Below are 15,774 nucleotides of genomic sequence, written 5' to 3' on the forward strand. Positions count from 1 at the left end.
ATTGGTGAATTATTCAACCTGTAGCCACTGTCTCCTCCCCAGGAGTTGGCAGGCGGAGCTGAAATTCCCACCCTCTAATCACAGTTTAGTTCCCCTGACAACCAGCTCTTACCACTGGTTTTCTAGGAGCTTCCCCAAAATCTCACTAACATAAAGTCAGGTGTGGTTGAAAAGGGCTTTTTATGAACAAAAGTAGTTCCTTGCACCATTATAGCCCTGGGGCTATTTCAGGAACAGGATGAGATACTAAATATTACAACAAAGGTGCTCCCCCTCACGCTTATCACTTAGGAAATAACAAGGGGTTTAGGTGCTTTGTGCCGGAAATAAGGACGAAGACCAGTTATGTATTTGTTATTCTAAGTCACATTATCACAGTCTTCTTACAAGTTTCAAATCAGTTTCTAAATAAATGAAATTTTATTTTACCAAGAAAAGTCCATGTGGTTTGACTGTCCAGTTGGTACTTAGATTCTACTGAAATTGAGTGAGTACTTACCCTGTGTCAGAACGCGTGCTAGGTAGTATCTCATTTCACTTAACCCTTACAATGACACCACATATGCAGTTTGGTAATGGCGTCCCTGGTAAACGGATAAAGACCTTGGCCCGTGAAGTTAGAAGCAACCTGGACCTGATGTCGCAAAGAGAACTGGGAAGAGGTACAGTTAAGATTGGCATGCATGCCTCCTGACTCCGAAGCTTTTTCTGGCAGTTGCTGTAAAGGAACAGTACTAATCATGGGGCTGTTTTACTGATGACCTAAGTGAGTAACAAACACAAATTTGGGGAGGCTGGGACTAGCATCAAACCATGCCTAGAGCAATCGTCGGGTCTTCCTGGAACGTTGGAAGTAGGTCTTCAAAGATACTATATTACATTTACTCCAAAACCGCGGTTAGATCTTGGGACTAGTTCGTAGCATATATGCCTCTCTGGTTTGAACCTCTGTTCCCTCCCTGCTTTCTCTCTCCATTCTCTCATCTCACAACCACCCCTGACTCCTCACCTCCCCAAGTATTTTCTTCAGTTCCTTTGCTTATCACCCAGCTTAGTCTTTCCTCTTTCCAAGCCCCCTTTTGATTTTCCTCCTTTTCACTGTGCTTTCTAAAACCCTTATTCATTGCTAGGAAAGTGCATTCTTAACCTTTTTCCTAGACGTACCACTTACCTTTTGTTGCATAACAAAGTACCCTAAACTTGGTGGCCTAGAACAGTAATGATTTATTATTTACCGCAATCTTGTGGGTTGGGTAGATGGGTTCTTCTGGTTTCACTTTCAGCTGGAAGGCCCGCTGAGCCCTGGGCATAGCTGGGATGAAGGCTCTCTCTCCCTGTGGGCTTCTCGGAGGAAGGCTAGACTGCGTGTCTTCAAAGGGTGGCGGCAGTAGTCCAAGAGGGCAAGCTGTTGCTTATCAGGCCTCCTTTTCTAATATTACATGGCCAAGCTCATTACAGAAGACTCCCCAGGGGTGTAGATAATACTGAGAAGAGTGATTCTTTGGGGCCATTATCGTAGCAGTCCAGTATAATCAAATACTTTGCTCACTTCCTAAATTGCTTTTTAGAAACCTGCTTTCCCTGTGATTATCTGTTTCCCTAATAATTGCTCTTAGGTTGAAGCTCATCATCCTGTGAAATAGCCCCCATATCTCAGAAGCAGAGCACAGGGGAGTTAGAGTTCTCCTGTCCCAATGTTCTCCTACAACCTTTCTTGAAAAAATCCTATTCTCCCCCCACAAGTGCCCCCCCTTTTTTTAAAGTTAACCCAATGTACTTTTGCTACCCATTTATCATACTAATTTTCTGCTGCCGTGTGCCTTATATTCTTACATCCCCTTGTACAGAGCCCGATACGTGGTAGTAAATGTTCGTGGTTCTTGCACCTGCTACCAAAGGTTTTCATTAGAAAGCTTGTAGGCCTTAAATGTCTGACAAGGTAAATTCAAGATATACCCCTTTTAGTTCACACAGACATTTTTTAGTTTTCATTGTTTCATGCTATGTGGTCCTGTTAAACTATATCCCTGCTAGATTTTTTTTTTCTCTTTATCAGAAGAAGAGAAAAAATTTCTTTTGCTTTAAACAATTTTGAGGTAAATCAGCAATGCCAGATGCCCTAAAGGTCTGAGAGTGAGCCTGACCTCTTCTCAAGGCTTGGGATATTCATTTCCTGGGATGTCAGTGCCTACTGTTGCCACCCCCCAAGGATAGAAGCTCAGGAGGGAAGGGGTTTGTTTCTATCCTCCTAAGAACAGTGTGTGGCACATAGAAGGTATTTAATTAATACTAGTTGAATGAATAAATGACTGGAATAAAAAATATCTAAGATATTTTGAGGAAACAGCATTACTGAAAGTGCGTAGTGCAATTGCTTTGTGTTTTTAAATATTATGTATACACCTAGAAAAATTCTCAAAGGAAACACAATAAAACGTTAATAATTGTGATTTTCAGGCGGCAGGGGAGGGGATAGCTCCGAAAAGTATGGATCGGGAGGTTTTACTTTATAATCTGGGGCGTGTGTTATTTTTATTATATTTTAAATTTTAAAGACTTTACAAATAAAAAATACCCAGTATAAACATTTGTGTTGTTTCCTTTGGAGACTCTCTGTGTGTGTTCGCGTGTCAAAATAAAATGAACGTAAATGTCATACCATATAAAATGCCATGTCCTGTTTTTCCCTCAGCATTATATATCAGATGTTTTTACGTAACTAAAAATTATTAATGCTCAATTTTAATAAGTACTGTATTAGATGGATAAGCCAGTATATTTTATACTTTATCATTGAACTTCTGCAGTTATAAATGAGAGCTCAGGAAACAGTTTTATTCGTAAATCTTTATAATGCTTTGCTGATTTCTTAAGATTTACAGAAGTAGTGTTACTTGGTTAAAACATACTCTTGTTATCATTAGAAGTACTAAGTACTTGAAAATAACCAAGTCATTTGAACTTTAAGTAAATTGACTTTCTGAGCAACACTTGCTGCCTGCCACTAGGCTTGATTCTTTGCAGAAAACCGCAGTATTTCAAAATATCTGACCTACTCTGTTTTACATAAAGTTTAGCCTTGGGGCGCCTGGGTGGCTCAGTCATTAAGCATCTGCCTTCAGCTCAGGACCTGATCCCAGGGTCGTGGGATCAAGCCCTACATTGGGCTCCCTGCCTCACTGGGAGACTGCTTTTTCCTCTCCCACTCCCCCTGCTTGTGTTCCCTCTGCTGGCTGTCTCTCTCCCTGTCAAATAAATAAATAAGATCTTTAAAAAAACAAAAAACAAACAAAAAATAAATAAAATTTAGCCTTAATGATATCCGTATTTGGTATATAGCATATACTGTATAGTAAAGATTTATATATAGTTTTCCTTCCTCAGTATGTGATGTTGAATATATTTAGTTTGAGGGGGGATTTAGTAATATTTTTAATTAATGCCCTCAGTAGTGTTTGAATATGGTTAACAGAATATACAGCTTCTTAAACTGACCTATTCCCTTTAAAGAAATGAAAAAGTCGTCAAAGGCTCAGTGACCCTGCAAAGCGACGTACAGTTGGTGTGTGTGTGTATGAAATACTTGGTCGTTATTAAAACAGCTTTTCCTGATGAGAGATACTTTTTTTTTAAGATTTTATTAATTTACTTGACAGAGAGAGAGCACAAGTAGGCAGGGCAGCAGGCAGAGGGAGAGAGAGAACAAGCTCCCCGCTGAGCAGGAAGCCGGTGTGGGGCTTGATCCCAGGACGCTGAGATCATGGCCCGAGCTGAAGGCAGCCGCTTACCAGACTGAGCCACCCAGGCGCCCCAAGAGATACATTATTTAATGAGGACATGTGATAAGTCACCGTATATTTCCTTGCCACTGGTGTTAACACTTGGTCTTGTGACTGCCCTGTTCACAGGTGAAAGTGCTGCACAATCAGCTGGTCCTTTTCCACAATGCGATTGCCGCTTACTTTGCGGGGAATCAGAAGCAGCTTGAACAGACACTTAAACAGTTCCATATCAAATTGAAAACCCCTGGAGTGGATGCCCCATCTTGGCTCGAAGAACAGTAAAGTCATGCCCGGAAAAAGAAAGAAAAGTCATGTTGTTATATTTCTAAACAAACCTAATAAGAATTAAGCAGAGTTGTTAAGATTAGGGAAGTGGTGACCACAACCATTGTAGTGATTCTTGCACAAACAGCTTTAATTTTTCCCTTTTTCATACTTTAACAACTGAACTGTTAAATTTGATGGGAAGGTGGGTGATTTTAATGTAAAGATAATTTCTATAATCTGAACACAGTAATTTTCCTTTTTGAGAAATCCTTTTTTGTATTGTGAGGGTTGATGGCTATTTCTGTAGTTTGAAAACATCTAATATAGATTTGCACTGACCAGATAAAAATTCAAGGTTTTTGGTCCTGGAAATGAGGGCCAGTTGTAACTTTTCCAAAGGGAGGTTTACATGATTTGTATCAACATCAGATATTTTATATATGAATATATTAAACGTCTTTAAGAGATTCATTTTCATGTATTGTCTTAAAGAAAAAAACTATTTTGCAGAGTAAAATTATATGGTATTCCTGCAGCATCCACACACAGAGGTGGCAGCTCTAATGAATGACTGATTGGCTTGTGGAGTTGTGGCAAATACCTTTTTAAAAATGGTTCTGTGCTATTGTAATTTTGTTAAAACTTTTTTTTTTTAAGACGCAGGAATCACACTGTCATTTCTGTGAGGCTTTTGAGTTTAAGAGTTTGCATCACCCAAAGTCATTGGGCAGTTATGTTAGCAATGTCTTTTGATTCATAATGAAACCTGCTTAAGAGAATTTTTTTTGGCAGGTATACTTGGGAATAGAAACTCGTGATGGTTTCTAGAGTAGAAATCTGTGCTTAGAAAGCGAGTTTTTCGGTAAATTCCATTTTGACAGAAGTGAATTCCTAGACAGCTTTCATTGACTTCCATATGTAACAATACCGGCTAAGCCTTAAATCACTGATATGTGCCTTCTCAGATACAGTAATTCTCATTCAACCAATGTACATAATCCATAAAGAAACCCCTTTCAGATAATGTTTGGTGTGTCTGTTCCTTCCTTGGCAAGGAACACTGTGTATCAGTGTTGGGTTTCTTTGTATTCCTTAAACCGCATTTCAGGCTTATGGTAAAATCAACTTTTGCATTTGCTGTTTGGTTTTTCTTCATTCCTTTCATGGAATGAGAAGACGGAGGAATTTGTTTTCAGTTGAGTAATGGAAAGGTAATCTGGGACAGTGTGGTGGGAACAGGAAGAAAGGGATTGGAAAGGCCAGTACTGTTTCAGTTGCTCAGCACTGTTGGTTTCGTGCTGCGTGGTTGACCTGTCCGCTGTGTGGTTCTGTCAGTCATGTAAGCCTTTAAATAGAAGTTCTCTTGATTTTTGTCATAGGCATAAATTAATATGTCTTCATTTCTTTTGTGTTGAAATTAAGTCCTTTAAAAATTACTGTTATACATGAACTGTGTGGACTGTAAGATTTGCTATATATGTTCAAATGCCTTTTAGCTGGCTTTTTAATTAATATGCCTGTTTTCTGTGCTTACTATGTACAATGTAATGTGATTGTAAATCATAAACGTATTTTAAATCATTCCTTCCTGTATATTTGTACTCTGACAGAGCCTTATTTTATTCTTCCAGCAGAGTTACTACTTGTGATAGTTCCTGTACATTCCCCAGAATGTGCCTCTGGTGTGAATTTTGTATTCTTATTAAAAGTATTTGCTGCACTACCTTGTTTCTCTGGCTCTTCATAATTTAAGAAGCAACTCTCTGGAAATTCTGAAGACATATGATTTGTCTTTTCCTGACTTTAAGAAAAATAACCAAAAAATGGTGCTTCTGTGATTTAGAACTGCTTTTGCTCAGTAAGTTATTCTCCTTCCTCAGTTGGAGTCTCCTTGGGGAGCAGAACAGGTCCACTCTTAACCACGTTATCAGTAACAGTTTTAGTAGCTAAGGAATTAAACAGTTCCAGGGACTGATAATTTTTTAGAATAAACTAAAAATATCAGTGATTCTGAGTAGTGGGTACATGTGCAAAAGAAAGAGTTAACGTGTTAGCCAGTGGTATATTTGCTTTGTTAGGAAAGTAATTTATATTCATTGTAGAAAAAAAATAGAAGATGATTTCAAAAAATTGAAGATAAAATAACTTTCCAAGTCAGTAAGTACTGCATGGAACCACCTAACTCCCCTGAAGTTAGATTTTAGTTACCAATTATTTATATTATAAGGTCTAGTTTGAATATCCTTTAACAGGCACACCTTCATCTCTGTGCTCTTACCTAGTTATTTCCTTAGGTTAGATTCTTAGAAATGAAAACGAGCCCTCAAAGTAGATATACACTTTTTAAGACTTGCTTAAGTAGTGCTGGTGGCTTTCAAGAAAGACTTTGCCAGGGTGCCCGGCTGGCTCAGTCGGGAGAGCCTGTGACTCCTGATCTCGGGGTCGTTGGGTGTGGAGCCTACTAAAAAGAAAAACAAGACTTTATTTGAACAAAAGTGGATTCAAATCAGGCAATGCCAAATTTAAATTATTGGGACCCTCCACCAACAGGAGCTGGGGAGAGACTTTGAGAGAACTGGAAGCAAAGTGAGGAAATCGCTTGATCAGCTATAGCTTCAATGGTTGCCTATTTGGGAAGGACTTGTTGGCTGTTTGTGATTGGTTGTCCTTAGGTTTTGATTTAACCTTGAGGCATTTCAGACTTACATTGGTTTGTTTATGTAGGCTAACGTCTTTAAAGCCACCCCAATCTAATGGGCTCCTCGTTTAATTAATAACCCCAAAGCTTCCAAATCTTAGGGCCCAGGAAGGACCAGGGCTTGCAGAAGCAATTTAGCTGAAATCTCCCAGACTTTAAGAACCATCTTTTCCATATTCAAAATACACTGCACTGATGGTGTTACCAAGTTTATCCCAAAAGAGTATGCAACTAGAAGCTTCCTTAGAGATGATCTGTTTAAGGTCCCTCTTTACAGGTAAAGACATGAGGGTCCAAAAATATATTAAACTGGTGTAGCCAACCTCTGTTACCAAATGTAATGCCAGATAAGTTATTTGCAACATATACGATGTATGAATCCCCCTTTAAATCCTGCCGTTTCAACTGTACAATTAATGTGTCAAAAGTGTCATTTCTTCTAAAGTACAATGTGTATTAAATGTCTTCTCATTTGAAAAAATAACCCATTCACCCCTAAACAGATTTATAGTAGGTATATTTCAAATATATACAATATATCTCAATACACTGATCTTAAAGTATTCTGACAAATAAATGTGAACCTGGAAAGTGCTGGAAAAAGTAAAATTAGCATATTGGAAAGGCTGAAGATAAGTGTCTTTTAATCATGGAACTGTTCATTTGAAGAATAATGTATCTACCTCAAAATGTGCCCAGTCTCCTTTTTCCTTCACTGGATGTGAAAAATAAAAGCAAATTAACTAAATTAATAGTTCAGTGTAACATTTGTATATCATTTGTACTAATTTTTGTGAAATACCAAGAATGCCTGTATTTTGTAATAATATTTCAAAATATCTTTTGCCAGGTAGCTCTTTTCTTGACACTTTCAGTTGCCTGAGAGACTTGAGACCCTGTAAAATCCTTCATCACTCAACTCTAACCAAATTTAGGGATTTAAGATATCTGATTCCCCCTGTAAAATTGCAAACTTTTATATTGGCTCAGACAGTTATCCAGTTGTGAATAAGCTACTTTCTGGTCCAAAGGCCAGTTATATTTTGTATTTTCCAAGACATTGAATTCTACTTCAGAAACCAATATTGCACTGTATGTTAACTAACTAAATTACAAAAAAGGGGGGGGGTGCCACCTGGGTGACTCGGTTGGTTAAGCATCCAACTCTTGATTTCCGCTCAGGTCTTGATCATCAAGCCTCCTTCCTGCCTCCGCCCCCACCCTGAGCGTGTGCTCGCTCTCCTTCAAATGAATAAATAAAATCTTTTTTAAAGGAAGGAAGGAAGGGAAGAAGGGAAGAAAGAGGGGCTCCCGGGTGGCTCAGTTGGTTAAGCATCTGCCTTCTGCTCAGGTCATGATCCCAGGGTCCTGAGGGGAGTCCTGCATCGTCGGGCTCCCTTTCTTCTCCCTCTCCCTCTGCCCCTGCTCCGGTGCTCGCTCACTCTCTCCCCCTCACCCTGTCTCTCAAATAAATAAAATCTTAAAAAAAAAGAAAAGAAAAGCTTTTCCAAGGGCCACGGGTCCTTTACTATTGTTACAAAATAGCAAGACCTATGAAAATAGAATGGCGATGCAAACAACTTTTCTCTTGAGGACTTTCATTAAATTCTGTGTTCCCACTTGAAGGTTTCCTGCTCAACAGGTTTCCTGGCATAAATGGGCCTTTATAATAAATTGCCAAGTGGTTGTCCTAATGTACAGAAAACTATGAAGCTCGGCTTTGTGTTGTGAAATAAAAGTGAACTCTTAATAGTTTATATAAATTGAGAACCGTTTGTTAGTCTGGTGGGAACTCGGATACAGAAGAGGAGACTATCGATACGAGGAAGGGGTATTAGACCCAGTTTGAGAACCGGGACTCTATTTCTGTGCAGTTAATTGGATTAATATCTTATCAGAGCTGGGAATTTCAATGACATTTTTACAAATGGAACTTCCATAAAACACAAAACTTTTTTGTTTGGGCCCAATCTAGGCTTTGCCACAAGCATTCTCTATCAAAGAATGTGCAACTGTGGTTTATCATGAATCGTTGATTCATAAGGGTGATGAAAAGGGACAAGATACCATTTTTGATCTTAGAAGTAACTTTCTCTGACTTAGACTTACATATCACTTTGCTTCTGTAAAGCAAAGGTGTATGTGTTTTTCCCATAGGGATGGAACGTATACAGTGCTGGCACAGGAGCACATGAGCAAGAAAAATGTAAACCATATTCGTCTTCACTATATTTTGTAGCTTTAATTACGGAAGTTCTAAAGAAAATGCAAGCTCTCACTGTAAAACAAAAAATTTTTTTCAACAAGTGGAAGGTTTCGTGGGTTAAGGAGAGGACTGGCAACTTTAACCCTGTTGGCCTTGCTGAAAAGTTTTAAGATCATGAAATTTTTAGAATAACAACATGCTCAGATTATTTCTATAATGTGACTTGACTTTTGTCTCCCCCTAAATGATTTCTAATTCTATATTAGGAGCTCTTTATGAAAAACTACCTAAAGTTTAAGGCAGATAATTACAATACTTTCCTTTGAGGAATGTATACTTAAAATGGCTAGACTCTAAGCCCTTGAGGAAGACACAGTGCATGCTTTCTTATTCACCCTGTATCCCCAACTCCATGCATAATCTTTTTTTTTTTAAGATTTTATTCATTTATTTGTCAGAGAGCACAACAGGGGGAGCAGCGGGCAGAGGGAGAAGCAGGCTCCCCACTGAGCAAGAAACCTGATGCGGGACTCGATCCCAGAACCCCAAGATCATGACCTGAGCCGATGGCAGACGGTTAACCGACTGAGCCACCCAGGAGTCCCTCCATGCATAGCTCTTGAGAGGAGCCATGTCATAAAAATTCGTTCCATTTTTTTGATACAAAATTCAAATGCAGAAAAGCATTTGGTGGTTGCACTGCCACTTCTTTTTTTGTTTTTTAAGATTTATTTATTTATTTGACAGACAGCCAGCGAGAGAGGGAACACAAGCAGGGGGAGTGAGAGAGGAAGAAGCAGGCTCCCAGCGGAGGAGCCTGATGTGGGGCTCGATCCCATAACGCCGGGATCACGCCCTGAGCCGAAGGCAGACGCTTAACGACTGCGCCACCCAGGCGCCCCTCACTGGCACTTCTTTTGAGTGAGTTAACAAAGGCAGTACACTTATAATTTATTCTAAATCAACGTCAGGGTGTTACTTCAGATACTAAGATATTTATAGAAGAATGGCCAGTTAAAAAATATAGAAAGATTGGCAAAATTAGAAAAATCACCATTTTGCAGCCCCGCTGAAATATTGATTGACACAGGGATCACCAAAGGTTGCTAAAATCATTAGAGACTGAAAAAAAAAAAAAACAGATTATGTCATAATACCAAACTATGACCTTACATATTACTCAATTTGAAAAGGGAAAAAAGGGGCGCCTGGGTGGCACAGCGGTTAAGCGTCTGCCTTCGGCTCAGGGCGTGATCCCGGTGTTATGGGATCGAGCTCCACATCAGGCTCCTCTGCTATGAGCCTGCTTCTTCCTCTCCTACTCCCCCTGCTTGTGTTCCCTCTCTCGCTGGCTGTCTCTCTCTCTGTCGAATAAATAAATAAAATCTTCAAAAAAAAAAATGAAAAGGGAAAAAAGTACCATTAATAGAAGATTTGCGCTGGAGTGCCTGCCTGGCTCAGTTGGTAGAGCATACAATGCTTGCACTTGGGGTCCTAAGTTCGAGCCCCACTTTGGATGTAGAGATTACTTAAAAATAAAATCTTTATGGAGGGCCTGGGTGGCTCAGTTGGTTAAGCGTCTGCCTTCAGCTTGGGTCATGATCTCAGGATCCTGGGATCGAGCCCCACATCAGGCTCCCTGCTCAGCAGGGAGTCTGCTTCTCCCTCTGCTCCTGCTGCTCCCCCTGCTTGTGCTCTCACACCTCCCTCTCTCACTCTCAAATAAATAAATAAAATCTTAAAAAGATAAATAAAAATAAAATAAAATCTTTAAAAAAAATACAAGATTGTGCTTACCGTCCAAGTCAAGTGATCAAAGTTGGGACCACTAAGAAGCTGATAATCATGTGCCTCCAGGTACAAGGCAGTATAAATTACACAATACTCATGAGGTCCTCCTGGGGAATACTCCTGTTTATCCTGAATCTACTCAAGCCTTTTGCCTTTATTTCCAGTGTATAGAAAATACAGGGGGTTAAATATAAGTTAAAATGACACCATGAGAAATCAATTGGACAAATCCAAAATCCGGGACATTCCACGAGATAATTGGCTTGGTTTCTCCAAAAAGGCAAATGGCCTTACAGGAGTTGCATGCCTGAAGTATTTAAAGGTGAAGTGGCACGATGCCTGCAATTCACTTTTAAATGGTTCAACAAAAATATATACATTCATAGATACATAATATGGAAAGAAAGCTGGAGAGAGAGAAAAGGAAGGAGAGAGATGTCTTAAATATGGCAATCTGTTAGCAACTGAAATAGGTGGGTGTGTGGGGTTTCCTTGTACTGGTCTTTTAACTCTTCCCTTTTTTAATTTTTCATAATAAAAAAAATTTATTAGGATATTTTGTCCAGAAGGGTTTTCCCTCTTGCACCAGGGTGGCAATCAGGGGCTTTTTTTTTTGGTAGAGCCAATGACACCACTGGCTTTACTCCTGCAAATAACAGAATCCCTTGTCTAGCTTGTGAAAGAAACTGGTTTGTACTTGGAAAACAGAAAGGCAAGAAAGTATAAGGTTGAACAATTTTCTGTTAGTAAGAATTACAGAAACAGGGCAACTGAAGAAGCAGAGCTAGTTTAGGATAAGAAATCATGTAGGAGAATATGCATTTCACTAAACTGATGTTTTTCTCTCCTTTTTCTCCTCAACTTTCTAAATAGCTACTTGAAACTGTAAGAGAAGTTAAGCTCCCAAATAAAACACTTTTTTTTAAACTTGAAACCAATAGTTTCTTCTGCCTCAATTTTTTCCCCTCTTCTCATAAATAAGCATGTACTCTGCTATTCCATACTACTAGTCTGGATTTCTTAAAACTTAGCTGCTTATAGCTCATTTATCATAACCACTTAGACTGCTTAAAATAAATTGTACATTGGTAATTTTTAATAACTTATTTTCAATCTGAAAAGATATTTTATGAGCTGGCCAAATTTTCCCTAATGCACACTTCTTAATAACATAGCTTAAATCTTTAAAGAATTCTCCCAAATAAGTAATGGATGTTTACATTGTTCTCAAATTCTCTGTTTCCTGTTCCCTCGCCCCTACCTTAGGTCAGAACAAGGAAAATGTTGTGGATTAAAATTTTCAAACTAGTTTATATCAATAAAGCAGCAAGAAGCCCAGATGATGTTTTGAGAATTGAGTTTTTACCATGGCAATGGTTACTGTTTAATCACTGGTACAATCAAGTGAGTTAAAAAAAAAAAAAATCTGTGAGTTTAAACGGTCATGAGTATTTGCTGAATGACCAGTCTGCTTACCCATGTTGACTTTTCCTTACCTGATTCCACTAGCACCTCAAGAGGTCCAGATGGTCCCTGAAGTGGATCTAACAATTTCTTCTTCACTGGTGTTGGCCAACCATTGACAAGGCCAGACCTCTGATTCATCATTTCGATTTCCTATGGGGTGGTCTTTAAAAAAAAAATATATATATATATAGAGAGAGAGAGAGAGAGAGAGAGAGAGAGAAAGAGAGAATCTTTTTAGATAAAGTTTAGAGAATATAAGAACAGAATATATATTCTCTAAACTTTATCTAAAAAGACTCCCTATATTTTCTTTGTAAAGTTCAGTTAGTATTTTCCTTCAATTAAGCCAGCCATAAACTAAGAGAAATTAGTTAGAAATTGCAAATGAAGAGCTACAAGTCTAATTATACATATATACATATACATATATACATATATACACATATGCGTGTGTGTGTATGTGTGTGTGTGTGTGTGTGTATATTTAGAGAGAGAGACCTTGCCTAAACTCCCAAGAGAAGGGAAAGTATAAAAGTTTCACAGCAGCCTCTGGTCTTAACTTGCCTCTTTGTCCTTTAAAAAAAAAAACCACACACACACACACAATGACATAGCAAGAGGTCGTTGTGCTGTCTTTGGCTTTTCAAGCTTTTGGAGTCACTATTTGTGCTCATGACTGGAGCAATGAAAACAAGTCTTTTTTCCCCAAGACACAAGTAGCTTCAGTTCAAGCCACTCCAGACTTCCTTGCCAGTGACCTCAACACTGACCTTGACTTATTCTAGGAAGAGCTCTTTCTATTGAGTCCTTTTAGCTCATTTTTATGTGAATTTCTGTTCGCTCGTAGTGGACTGAGATCACCCAATTAATTAAGAAAAACGTCATGATTAATTAAATTTCTAGTATGCTGCCTTTTCCTTATTTCCTATGTCCTTGCCTGGCGGTAGCCCCTTTGGAAGCTTGCACACCTAGCCGAGGGAAGCGCTCTGCCCAAGCAGTGACCGAGCCAGGGAGCCGGCTTCCCAGGCACCCGAGTCTCTTGTCCTTTGAGGCCAGGAATCCGCATCGCTTTGGTGCTGTCCTGAGACCGGAGAGGATCCAAGCTACAGGCTCTGATTCTCGGTCTCCCGTATCAAATTTCAGAAGCGCGAGCTCAATCCCAATCAGTCTTCTTCCCAAACCATGTCAGAGCCGAGGGTTTTTCAGTCAGGCGTCTGTCTGAATGGCTTCCTGTCGACCGGCAGCCATGTCTTCTGAAGTGTTTCACTTGACTGGGCCGCGTGCACCTCTGTGTCCTCAGTTCACCATAAAATTGTATGACATCTGGCCGTTGTCTTCGTGTGCCCTTACGTTCTGCTTCAAAGAGCTTGAGTCTCCTCTGGGGGATTCCCTTCTGGATTCTAGAAGCCTCTTGAGGGCAGAACTGCTCTGAACGCTTGTGTAGCTCTCCCTGTGCCTTGCGCATGAAAGGCAATCAGTATTGTCAATAATGATTATGCTCATTGCTGGAGTCTCTAGCTTTGAAGGATGGGGCCCGCTGGGTGCCATTCGCTGGAGATGAGGACCAGGTTTAGTTGGCAGACACCGTGACTAGCAACCATTGTCAGAGTCCTGACAGTACCTGCTATGAAATATGAAGATTAATACAACAGCCCTGCCCTCCAACTTTCTGACTCAATGAAGAGAAAGTCCATGCAGTTCCTGGGATTGAATGGTGCAGGGAGGGCAGGGACCCATATGCCAAACACGCTATTTGCGATTGAGTGTGCAAGCACTCAGCCAGCCTTCAGCTCCAAATTGGAATGCCTTGTGCATGTATGTGTGTTGGGTGCAGAAGAGTGCAGTTTACCACCCTGCCATCGCCCCTCGGTCATTGGAAATGGTCTAATCTAAACCTCACATAGGGGTGCCTGGGGTGGCTCAGTCGGTTAGGTGTCTGCCTTCGGCTCAGGTCACGATCCCAGGACCCTGGGATAGAGCATCAGGGTCCCTGCTAAGCGGGGAGCCTGCTTCTCCCTCTCCCTCTGCCACTCCCCCTGCTTGTGCCCTCTTGCTCTCTCTCAAATAAATAAATTAAATCTTAAAAAAAAAAAACCTCATAAATCAAATCCTATATATTAGTATAATATTATTTCTATGTAGGCTTTGGTTTTGAATCTTACCCCTTCTTTTCCCTACCAGTCATTTAAAAGAAAGCTCGATACACTCTAGCCCTAGAGTGTATTTGGACAAAGAGGCAGAATTTATCTGTATCTTCCAGGTTATCAGGGGAGAATTGTTGGTCAGAAGATTTAGCAATTTAATATATGACCTTATGGTATGACCATCAGAAAGTCAACCTGTGTGCTCCCATTTTGAGCACTAGCTCAAATAACTAGCTACCTAGTACTCGAATGGGTGGGTAATAAGTAGGCATCACAAGGACTGGTGTGCAGGAGTGTTTCATGGTCACAGGGTATGGGGATTGAATCTGCAAACGTGGCTTTCTGGGAATTTGAATACGATTCTGGTAAAGTCCTTTACTGCAGTTTCGATTATGGCAGCCTGATGAAGAAGAAGAAATCAGCTTATTTTGACGGGGAAGGGAAGACACATGCAAAAAAAATGTCTTTGTTGGTAATTTCCAGCTTTGGGCTAAAGTAGAACATGCGACTTTTGTTAAAAACCGGGATGCCATAGCATCTGGCTGGCTCCGTCAGTGGAACGTGCAACTCTTGATCTTGGAGTCATGAGTTCGAGCCCCACCTGGGTACAGAGATGACTTTAAAAATTAATTTTTAAAAATGTATTAAAAATCTGGATGCCAATATAAATTTGGGAGTGAGTCCTAATCTTCATTGCTCCCCCTTATCCCCTTCTGCCCCCATCCCCCATCCCTGCTCCAGGCTTCTGAATTAGCCCCTCTGATTTCTTCATGGTGACTACCCAGCCTGTCATACAGGACAAAGGTCTTTGAGCCGTCAAGTGACTTCTGCAGACTCTGTACCAGGAGCATGAAGATCACAAGGGGTCCCCTTTATTATGAGCCCCCGTCCAGTGGAGCTGCTGGGGTAGAATTCCTTCCTCTGCCCTCCCCTCCAGTAGAACAAGGTTTAACCTGATTATGCCCAGCAGGCAAGTAGGCGCCCTTGGAAACTACTCTCCTTATTGAGACCGACTGTGAAGAGGGCATGCTTATAAAGGAAAGAATTCAAAGCTAGAAAATACATCCAAATCTTTATAAAGGGTGGGGGGTGAGGAGGAAGAATAAAGATGTGTGAACATCTAGCATTTTCTCTGCTTTCCCTTATTTATACTCCTTTTTTTTTTTTTAAAGATTTTATTTATTTGACAGAGACAGGCACAGCAAGAGAGGGAACACAAGCAGGGGGAGTGGGAGAAGGAGAAGCAGGGGGAGTGGGAGAGGGAGAAACAGGGAAATAGGCTTCACGTTGAGCAGGGAGCCCAACGTGGGGCTTGATCCCAGGACCCTGGGATCATGACCTGAGCTGAAGGCAGACACTTAACGACTAAGCCACCCAGGCGCCCCTATTTATACTCCTTTTAAAATTACAAATGTTATG

The 15,774-nt window shown here is 40.3% G+C and overlaps 1 protein-coding gene across 12 annotated transcripts in view; it reads left to right on the forward strand.

Moving 5' to 3' along the window:
- ARFIP1 (ADP ribosylation factor interacting protein 1) overlaps window positions 1-5,772 on the forward strand; it is a 114,013-nt gene extending 108,241 nt beyond the window's left edge. For all 12 annotated transcript variants that reach the window (XM_008685489.2, XM_008685496.2, XM_008685494.2 and 9 more), the window contains one exon: window positions 3,909-5,772. In XM_008685489.2, coding sequence (XP_008683711.1) covers window positions 3,909-4,064 — 156 coding nt within the window. In that variant the 3' untranslated portion in view covers window positions 4,065-5,772. The remainder of the gene's footprint in view (window positions 1-3,908) is intronic.
- Window positions 5,773-15,774: the final 10,002 nt, after the last annotated feature.

This window comes from Ursus maritimus, unplaced genomic scaffold, assembly GCF_017311325.1.
Source record: "Ursus maritimus isolate PB19 unplaced genomic scaffold, ASM1731132v1 scaffold_11, whole genome shotgun sequence".
Taxonomy (NCBI): Eukaryota; Metazoa; Chordata; class Mammalia; order Carnivora; family Ursidae; genus Ursus; species Ursus maritimus.